Below are 11,092 nucleotides of genomic sequence, written 5' to 3'. Positions count from 1 at the left end.
AGCGCTGGATAATAACACGCGTTAATACATAATAAAGATAAATCATTGAAATTTGTTTTCGAGTGCAATCCAGTAGGTGGCGATGAACAACATTCCGTCTGGAAGGGACAGGAAGTCAGAAAATGGCGAGTTCCGGGTCAGGGCTGTGAGGTACGTGGAACGATTGATTGTGTTGGAATATATTCGTTTAATCAAATGTCTCTGTAGTTAAAATAAAAAGAAATACAAAATAAAAAGAAATAAGATGTTTTATTTTATAGTAAGGGCATTTTGTTTTATTTCCTGACTTGGTCCTTGGCTCGCTAGATGTCTGAGCTTATCTCTAATCTATCATTAACAGCACCAACAACAGTCATAAAAAAGTCATTATAACAACAACAACAACAACAGTAATAAACAGTGTGTGAGAAGCATGGTCGCTGAAGTCATAAAGCCGTGTATGTGTTTAAATAAACTGAATGCTGTTACACATGATCACTCCTGCTAGTGATTTCGAGGCCCACCTCTGTACCATGTGTGGTATCGAGATTACTTTAAAGCGTTTAGCTAAATGATTAACAACATAACTAGGGTTATAGTTTCGTTATTCAACAGCCATCCCTCACTAGTCTTCTTCATTAGCATTCCGACCAGCAATCTGTGTTGAAAACTTAACCATTATGAATAAACTCTTTCCACTTATTAGGAAGGGAGATTCCTGAATCACTCCTGAATGTTTCCGTTTTGATTCAGGAGTCACGATGCTTTTTGATTCATCAGGAATCTTTTGGAACAGATTTTGACCTCTGTACTGTGCATTAGGGTTTTCTTTCCACTATGACCACTTGTTGGTCACTAAAGTCCCCATGAAGTCAAAATGGACGTTTTAGTATGAACTTAGTTATCTATAAGCTAGTGCGCTCCAAAACATTTAGAAGATATACGCATTCAAAATGGACAGTCTCTCTCTCTCTCTCTACCACTGATACAGAAAAACAATTCTCATGATGTCATTCTGCACTTCAGCCTCTCATCAGATTTTTTTGTCCAATCAAATGCTCTCTAGAATCTGAAGTGTCCAGCCCCAGGCATTAAAAAATTAAATAGATCCATGTATAACTTAGCCCAGGCTGTGAGCTGAACTAAATGCTATTGGCTATTTAAAAAGGGGGAGGAGCCATTCAATATGTTCCGTCCTGACTTCCTGTTTCAGTGGAAATTAACACACTGAATAAAGCTCCGTGTTACACACACACATTACTCATTATGTTACTTCTGTTCCGAAAAAGTACTGTACGCTTACACTATACACTGTGTACTCTACCGTCTAGTGTCTGAAGTTTACAAAGGTAATATCATCTAAAATATAACACTAGCGGGTTCTTTTTACTAACCAGAAGTATAAGCCGCTTCCTAGGCAATGACGCATGACGTCACGCTAGCATTAGCAGACACCCAGAGTCACCGATAGTGACTTTCTTCAGTTTACTTTCTGTCAGCGTTACTTTTATTCCCAACATGAGCTCAGTCTGAATCAGACGGAGGAGAAATCGTCACGTGACTGAGGAAGAAAGTCAGAGAGGCAGGGGGGCATTTTATATTAAACACCGCGGAGATCAGACAGTGCTGCACGAGCACAAACTTATGTTTATATCCAAAATGCTCCACTGTGTGTAAGGGGCAGGGAAACTGGTGCGAGCTGCTTAAAAGGTTTCGTTTAATTTAAGTTTATTGTGATTATATGCTGTATTCGCGCGCTCGCAGTGTAACTTCTGTCGTGTATTATAACCGGACGTGATGTGTTGGTAACGAGGCCGCGCTGCTGATCACGCGCAGTGTAGACGCGCTGATACAGAGTGTAGCGCGAGTAAGATCTGTGATGTCTAATTAAAACACCGTGATCAAAAGTAAACACAAGTTAAATGATATTCCTAAAGACCGCGAGGAACAGAAACCACAAGGTGCAGTGAAAGGGAGTTTTTATTATTCATTTAGGACTGGAGTTTAATTCGGTGCTTTTTGTGCATCCATAAACATAATGCATAAATACTATAAAATAAATTATATATCATTTTTAAAATTTATTTTAGTTTATATTGTGTATAAGTATTTATGCATATTTTTTTTAGGGATGCATAAAAAGCACCGAATTAAACTACAGTCCTAAATGAATCATTTACATTCTGGGGTGTGTGTACTGGGTTCTTTTCTGTTTTGTACAAACAGTTGTGTAAAGTTTTAGTCTTAAGTTTATATTTGTAACACTCATTTTGTGCAAAAACAAAAAAAATGGTACTGAATTTTCGCCCGCCCCATCCGACTAATCGAAAATAATAATAATGATGATGATGATAATAATAATCAGCCAACAAATCGATTATGAAAATAATCATTAGTTGCAGCCCTAATATATATATATATATATATGAATGAACACAGAGAGGCTATAAAGGAGTTGTTGTGTTTAGAATACATAACAAACAGCGAAGGAGTCATTTTAGTATTTCTCTGAGGTTGGGACTAGGCTTTTAAACATTATCAGCTAGCATGAGGTTATTGCTGCATATAAAATGGTGCCCTAAATCATATATCCTCCTTGGAGTGTGCACTTTGGTGCTGCATGTGAAGTGAAAATCCTCAAGGGTTCATCAATTCAAACTGGGACACACCGTCTCCCGTACAGTTCACTATTACATTACATTACAAAGGTGCTTTTATTGCCTAATAAGAGTGCATCATCAAAACAGAAATGCAACGAGTAAAGTAATGCATGTCGCTTCAATTATCGCATTCTTTATCCCCATATTTAGTAAATCATGTATTCATTTTCTAGGTATGTGTCCTTAAAGTGATATTACGTGTAGGCAGGTCAGAATTTCCAGCAGACGCTTATTAAATGCTGTTTCTTTGGGGATATATTGTACTCTGTGTAGTTTTGTTATTTAAGTCAAGGGATTATTAATAATAATAATAATAATAATTGGGCATCAATGATCCAATAATTAGATCTGCACCTAAAAAGTCAAGTAGTGAGTATTGGGTGTTTACAGAACTACCTCTGTGTTTAGGCATACGTGAATAATAATTCCTCTATACTGTGATATTTTGAGATTCTCAGTTCTTCACCATACATTTCACCCTGCTGCTGCTTTAAGGATCTTCTCCAACCATGTCTGCTGACATCATGAAAGGTAAGTGATATGTGCATGTTATTTACATAAATCAGATGTTGAAAATCAGATTTCTCAGCTCCATGATTTTGCCCCTCTCTCAGACCCCTCTGTCGTGTTCATCCGTGGCCCTGGTGATGGCATGGAGACGGCCAAACCTGCGCCGAGCCTGGAGATGTCCGTGGAGACTCTGCCTCTAAAGATATCTCTACCTCGACAGTGTCCCAGGACAGCGCTGGTGTCCCCTGGTGTCCTTCACCTGGGAAAAGTGAGCAGGGACTCTTGCACCGAGGTGGAGGCCGTGCGTATCATCGTACCACGTGCCGCCATCGTCCGTAGCGCCCGAGCCGGTGCCCACGCTGACAGCAAGACGGACGAAAGAGGATCAGGGTCTCCCCACCACGGTGAGGATCGTCCCCCGTCGCCTTCCTCAGAGCCACAGGACTTTAAGAGCGTTGTGGAGAAGCTGCAGAACTCTGAGCGCAGGCTGCTGCAGGACAAAGAGGGGCTTTCAAACCAGCTGCGTGTTCAGACCGAGGTGCGACCCCGCCACCCCCCGCCACCCCGTTGCTTTTATTCAGAGACGTATTTTAATCACTTCCGTTCAACCCATTTAGAAAGTGGATTTATTATTGTGTTATTTTAAACCTGCACCAAACCCGTTTTTCCTTAGAAACCAAATGACCCAGCGCCTTTCTCACCTTCGTTTCCTGTGCAGGTAAACAGGGAGCTGAAGAAACTCCTTGTGGCCTCAGTAGGCGACGACTTGCAGTATCACTTCGAGCGAATGTCGCGGGAGAAGAACCAGCTCATTCTGGAGAACGAGGTTCTGGGCCGCAACCTGGCGCATACGGCCGAGCAGCTGGAGCGCATGAGCATTCAGTGTGACGTGTGGAGGAGCAAATTCCTCGCCAGCCGGTCAGTATTTCCACGCCGATGTAGTCTAGACCATGAATTTGATGTCATAGGAAAGCTGGTTTGTGGAGAGCTGATAAGGGGACGAATAACAATGAGTATTCATAACTAGCACTCCGATAGAAAGGCATCCACATTTTATATATACTTTATACAGCGGGACAAAATCTCGCGTCTGTACGACCATGGAACATCATCCAGACCAAAGCACAGTTCTCAAAGGTATGTGTGTTAACACATACTAACACTCTGGGCAGACCTGCTCCTAGAGAAGGGTCATTTTATTCTAGAGTGATATCGCAGACACTGACACGGCCAGATAACCAAATCACACAGGAGGCTCTTGCAAGGTACACACATAGGCCCGAGTACTTGCTGGCTGCGTATCCTGAGCTCCAAACAAAATCCTCTTGTCCAGGATAATCAAAGGTTTGTCTCATATCAGTACGCATTAGAGGAAGACCGATAGTGGATTGTACCTACATCCAGACGGAACCAAAAATGTAACGCTCTAAATAACAAATAAACATAAGAGACATGCAAAATGAATCAAAAAACACTTCAAATAACACAACAAAGTTAGTCAGCGGATGGTTTTTATTTCGCCACTAGAGGCCGCTCTCATGCCGTTTTTCCGATAAATCGGTCGGCCTGTGGTAAGCACTGCCTCAGGCTGTATTTAGAATAAGATCAATCAGCAAGATAATCCCAGAGCCGCGGTGGAGCGGGGGGCGAACTGAAATCGTACGAGTCTCACAACCGTGACGCAATGAAGGGGAAATTCTAAATATAGGCGCATGTTTCTGTAAAAACCGGAAAAAGAGCGTTTAAAGTGTCGCCACTTAGCATTTGCAACAAGAGCTCATTGATCTTGATCTAAACGAACTTTACGGGTTTATAAATCGGCACTGAGAGGGGGAACGTGTGCTCACTGGCTCTGATTAAAATCCAAACCCGGTGAAAGCTCTAAGGTGGAATCAGAGTTATCAGTTCAATCTTGCTGCATTCGCAGGCTGTAAGCGGTGCGAGTACAGAATACACACACCGTGCGAATGAGTACCGCAAAGCAGAAAACACTGAACTGTGCGTGACGGCGTGAATTCATGAGGCGTGTGAAAGCGAAGCAGTCGCGTCTGGCTTCTGCAGCAGTGCACTCGCTCTCTCCCTCTCTCTCTCTACTCTCCCCTCCAACCCTCCCTCTCTCTCTCTCTCTCTCTCCTCCCTCTTTCTCTAGCTCTCTCCCCCTCGCTATCGCGCTTTCTCTCTCTCTCTTCTTCTCTCTCTCTCACTTTCTCGCTCTCTCTCCCTCTCTCTCTCTCTCTCTCTCTCTCTCTCTCTCTCTCCTCCCTCTTTCTCTAGCTCTCTCTCCCTCTCACTTTCTCTCTCACTCGCTATCGCGCTTTCTCTCTCTCTCTTCTTCTCTCTCTCTCACTTTCTCGCTCTCTCTCCCTCTCTTTCTCTCTCTCACTCTCTTTTTCTCTCTCTCTCAATCTCTCTTTCTCTCTCACTCTCTTTCTCTCTCTCTCACTCTCTTTTTCTCTCTCTCTCTCTTTTTCTTTCTCACTCTTTTTCTCTCTCTCTCTTTTTCTCTCTCACTCTCTTTCTCTCTCTCTCACTCTCTTTCTCTCTCGCTCTCTCTTTTTCTCTCTCACACTCTTTCTCTCTCTCACTCTCTTTTTCTCTCTCTCACTCTCTCTTTTTCTCTCACTCTCTTTTTCTCTCACTCTCTCTTTTTCTCTCACTCTCTCTTTTTCTCTCTCGCTCTTTTTCTCTCTTTCGCTCTTTCTCTCTCACTCTCTTTCTCTCTCTCTCTCTCTCTCGCTCTTTTTCACTCTCTCTCCCTTTCTCTCTCTCTCTCACTCTCTCTTTTTCTCTCTGGCACGTGCTCTTTCTCTTTCTCTCGCTCTCTCTTTTTCTCTCCCACCCTCCCTCCCTCCCTCTCTCTCTTTCTTCCTGACCATCAAAAAATTTCAAACCACGCCTGTTTATTTTCCTCAGAATGAATCAGGATTAATGAATGAAATGGGACCAGATATATTGACGAGAAACACTGGCTGAACCTCTCCCTGATCTGTAGATCCAGATTTCTGTCCAGCCGCTTTGTGAGCTGTTCAGTGTTCAGTGTTCAGTCCGTACAGGATCTCACGGAGCCTCTTTGTGATGGTTGTGGCCAAAAACGCTCGATTCTTCGGTGGCCTTTGAAAAAAAATTTGCGATGCAACTTGCAGAGTCCTTTGTGTTAATCTTACTGAACACTGATATTTCAACCTGTATTCGCAACATAAGTTTACAAGCAACGTTCCTAACATTCTGTTGCCCCTGTCTGAACCTAGAGTGATGGCTGAGGAGTTGACTAATGCCCGAGCTGCTCTCCAGCGACAGACCAGAGAGGCCCAAACTGCCATTCAGGACCTGCTGCGTGAGAGAGAGGAGTTCTCCCGAGACATGATGCACACACACAGGTAAGACCTAGATGTGGACAAACCTAACCAGACCAGCCGTGTGGTTAAATCTGTATACAGGTCTACAACACAATCCGGTACGGGGCAACCACACTTCATACAGCATAAGAGTAAACATACAACAATATATTCTTCAGCACACTGATCAGAAATCGTAGCGAAATAGCTAGATTCATTCACTTTATTCATCCTGAGGGGAAGTGCAGAGGCACAAGGCGTGGTTTTCACTGTACTGCGTACACGACATACAAAACGACACACAAAACATACAGTTGGTCTTCGTTATGGAACCGTATACAGTTTCGGGTGTTTCATTTTAATTTCACGAACGCTTCAAGTGCGGTTAATTATTTGTCGTGCTGTACGTGTAAACAGACGACTGCTTGAAGACGTGGGCTGCGTCCCAAACCACGTTCTTACCTACTGAGAAACATGTATCTCACCTACTATATAGCAGGTAAGTACGTGGTTTGGGACGCGGCCGTTCTCTCTTGTTTGCTGTTAAACGGTCGAGCGCTGCCGTGTGTGTACGCGTCCTGTCAGCAAAATGCGGTGAAAACTCTCACACGAGGTTAATAGTGTGATTAAGGTGTGTACGTGTCTGTAACGCACGTCGATAACGCGACTAAAACAGGAATACTCCACACGTCTTCATTCCATCTGTGTTTAATCTGAGTGTGACTTTAATCGGATTAAGGTCATCAATAATCTCTGTTTACATGCTAGTTTCTTAATCAGAGTATCGTCTTAATCGGGTTCATATCGGATTATCGTTGTCCGTGTAAACGTAGTCGTTATCGGCGTTCTCTGTGATGATCTCTTTTCTGAATCTCTGCACATTTTTGTGCCTGGCAGATCTCTGGAGCAGCTTCTAGTCTCGTTACAGTGGGGTAGACAGCAAACCTACTACCCCAGCGCACAGCCGCTCAGCACCGGAGAACTGGCTGCGGCCAATCACAAGCTGGCCGACGCCATCAACTCGCACCTGCTGGGAAACATAAGCAAGAGCGGCGCGAGCGTGAAGAGCGGTTCGGCTTCAGAACTCTGCAACACACCGGCTGAGAAGATGGCTGAAAAGGTATGTTGTTGTCTGTATGTCATTCTTCTTATGCATTTTTTTTAACTGAATGTGGATTGCCGTCTTATATCCGTAATCCATATTTCCCAAATTAGGTACTGAGGATTCTGGATCCCATATCCTGCCCGGACACCGCGGACGACTCGGGAACTAGCGACTCCAGCGCTTCTCCTTTCCTTCCCAATAAGAAAAGCATCGGACGTTTCCACCCGTACACTCGCTATGAGAACATCACCTTTAACTGCTGCGAGCGCTGCACTGGCGAGCTGATCGTGCTCTAAGACAATCTCACATTAAAGCAATACACCAGTGTTTTTTTTGTTGTTTTTTAAAAATATTTATTTATTTTTGAAACCCAGTGTCTACTTACTGCATCTGTATGAAATTCAATTTGTGCTGAAGTATTGAAAAACGCTCTGAAACTGCAACTCGGTGGCAAAAATCTAACATCCATCCATCCATCTTCTACACCGCTTATCCTACAGAGTCGCGGGGAACCTGGAGCCTATCCCAGGGAGCATGGGGGACAAGGCGGGGGACACCCTGGACTGGGTGCCAATCCATCACAGGGCACACTCACACACCCATTCATACAAATTTTGGGAGAGCGTCCTGGATGCGGTTCTCTGTTTTTTACTTTGCAGTGGAAATGACTTTCTTAATTTTTTTGGAGGTTTGGGTAGTCTCATGACTATTTTTTTTTTAGATGAGCTCTCAGGAGCGACACGCAGCAGCGTCATCGTCGTTATAGTCATAATCCTCCTCCTCAGCTGGACCCTCCAGCTGTCGATCCAAATCTCTCTAGCCCATGAGAGTAAATCACTATTAAGCCCCGCCCACACGGGAGAGTAGTGCCAGGATGTAAACGAAGACTCCCTCAGCAGAGCATTCATAAAGCATGATTAGGGAAAGGAAGCTTATTGTTTATTTGAAGACCACGTTCAAGTTTTGCCTCCGAGTTCACTGTGTTCGTTTCTTGAAAAGTTACGTTCAGTACTTTTAGCACAAGTTTACTTCTATTAACAGTCGTGCCCAAAAGTTTGTATACCCCATTGCATTATCTGTTAACAAAATAAGACGGATGATAAAAATCCCATGTTTTGTTATTTAGTCCTGGTACATTAAGAGCCAGGGGGGTGTAAATTTTTGAACAGGATGATCAGTGTAAATTATTTTGTTTAAAGATCTTTTTTTTTTTTTTTTCATGTAGTACTGCCCTTCAGACGCTAAATAACATCTCACGTCTCCCAGAAGACAAAATACTAACAATTTACACCCATCATCCTGTTCAAAAGTTTACACCCCCCTGGCTCTTAATGTACCGTGTTGCCTTCTTGAGCATCAGTGAATGTTTGCACCTTTTGTAATAGTCGTGTACGAGTCCCTCAGTCGTCCCCAGTGTGAACAGATGGATCTGAACATCATATAGTCGCTGTTGGAAAGGAGTAAAATACGCAGAATATGCTGGAAAAGTAAACAACTCTCACAAAACATAAACACAGTCTCTGATCATCCAGGTAACGACACGCAGGATTAATAATCAAGGGTGTGTAAACTTTTGAACGGGGTAATTTTTATAAATTCAGCTATTGTCTTGAGGATTATATGTAAACATCTGTTATGTGTAATAGTTTATTCAGGACGGAACTAAATAAACAACAACATGGGATTTTTATCATCCGTCTTATTTTGTTAACAGTATCAAGATTGAACAGATTCCGCAAGGGGTATACAAACTTTTGGGCACAACTGTACATCTGTAGTGTTTGTGATGACTACGAACAAGAACTTTGACACTTTTGCTCGCACAGAGTCGAGACTGTTTTCCGTTCTTCTCCCAGTGTCGTGTTGTTTAGAAACACTACAGATGTAATATAAGAAGAGATTAGGTTTAAAAAGAAAAAAGAAAAAACCACGGGGGTTTCCCTTTAATGACACGTTCTGTCACACTTCCTGTTTTCTTTTCTCGTTATCTTGGGTTTATTTTTTTTTTTTTTCTTCAGTCTAGATCTGTGATACTAATACAGTTGAGTGCGAAAGTTTGCATACCCTCAGGAATGTCTGCACGTCTCGTCAGGAGACAGACATGTGTTGTGTTAGGATGTTACATTACCACAGGTCAGATAGTGTTCATCGTGTATAGTAAGTTCTTCGTTCTGAACGTGAATAATAATGTAAATATTCTTTAATAATGTGTTTGTCTCCAATCGCGTTCTTATTTACTTTTACGGCATTTGGCAGACGCTCTTATCCAGAGCGACGTTTCGCAATTATACACCTGAGCAGTTGAGGGTTGAGGGCCTTGCTCGAGGGCCCAGCAGTGGCAGCGCTGAGGTTTGAACTTCTGAGCTTCTGATCAGCAACACAGATCCTTTAACCACAGAGCCACCACTACCCACCACACAGTACACGGATTTGAACCCTCGACCTCGGCGTGATTAGGACCGAGCCCCCGTATCCTCCTCGCAGCTTTGGGCTCCTCGCTGCAGCCCCATCACACTTCCTTCCTTCCATCTGTCAGGTTGTTCGGGTTCTCCTACATGCGTGTTATAATTCTGCTACATTTTCCTTTTCTTTCCATACGTTAGGGATGCAAACAATACAACGCTGTACTGTAATATAACAGGGAGTATAATAGTCTGACACTTTTTACTTTTTATAACCTGGTATTTTTAAAGCCGGACAGTTTGGACACGGCCCCGTACCGCGCCGTTGGATATTCTGATCACTTCTGTGACCTGATCATTTCCTTGCATTCATTTGAACCAAACAACAAAACTGATTAACGTCTGTTGGCTCAGTATTGAATCCCAGCAAGCACAGAATAAACGTCTGGAGTCGTCTTTTTATGGACAGCAAAGAGAGAGCACAGCTGGACTCTACGGGATCTACGGGATCAGGAAGCGTTGTGTTTTTCCCCCGTTATATTGGACGTTGTTGTTGTTGTTGTTGTTTCCCTGTAACCTGAAGCTGTTGATTTGTTGAACAGCATGCGAGTCGCCTTGTCTTTGCACAGTTATTTATATAGACAAGACATTTAAAAATGCCGGGTGATGATTTCCCTGATGTGTTTCCTTGATTACGCTCTGTGTGTGTGTGTGTGTGTGTGTGTGTGTGTGTTTGCTGTCGAATTCTTCATCATATCAGCATCTGTTGGGAACTGTTCTAGCTGAACGCGAACAAGCCGAGCGGTACACGCTACATTAGGACTCGATGAGCTGCTGAGTATCCGGATAATAATGCTGACCCTGCTATAACGAACGCGGGTGCGATCGTGTAAGTCGTTTCACTTCTACTGAACTGAATCTGTTTTGTAAAATGTCTCAAACACGTCTGTATGTTTTTCTTGTACCGTGAAATGAGTCGGTTACGATCATCCCGTCGGAATTTTGCACCAATTAAATGCCGGCTATTGAGGAAGGAAAAAAAAAACGTGTCCGAGGTTTTCATTCATTTGATATTTCATTTAACATCTTGGAATTACAAGC

The 11,092-nt window shown here is 43.1% G+C and overlaps 1 protein-coding gene across 1 annotated transcript; it reads left to right on the top strand.

Moving 5' to 3' along the window:
• The first annotated feature begins 17 nt into the window (after positions 1–17).
• Positions 18–9,798, top strand: blzf1 (basic leucine zipper nuclear factor 1). The gene is made up of 7 exons (XM_017457537.3): positions 18–150; positions 3,090–3,170; positions 3,254–3,687; positions 3,868–4,067; positions 6,398–6,526; positions 7,382–7,604; positions 7,700–9,798. Exons 2-7 carry the CDS (start codon positions 3,149–3,151, stop codon positions 7,883–7,885), a joined length of 1,194 nt encoding a protein of 397 aa, XP_017313026.1. The 5' UTR covers positions 18–150; positions 3,090–3,148; the 3' UTR covers positions 7,886–9,798.
• Positions 9,799–11,092: the final 1,294 nt, after the last annotated feature.

The sequence above is a fragment of the Ictalurus punctatus genome, chromosome 26 (assembly GCF_001660625.3).
Source record: "Ictalurus punctatus breed USDA103 chromosome 26, Coco_2.0, whole genome shotgun sequence".
NCBI classification, from domain to species: domain Eukaryota; kingdom Metazoa; phylum Chordata; class Actinopteri; order Siluriformes; family Ictaluridae; genus Ictalurus; species Ictalurus punctatus.
This window is presented reverse-complemented; position numbering and strand designations above follow the sequence as displayed.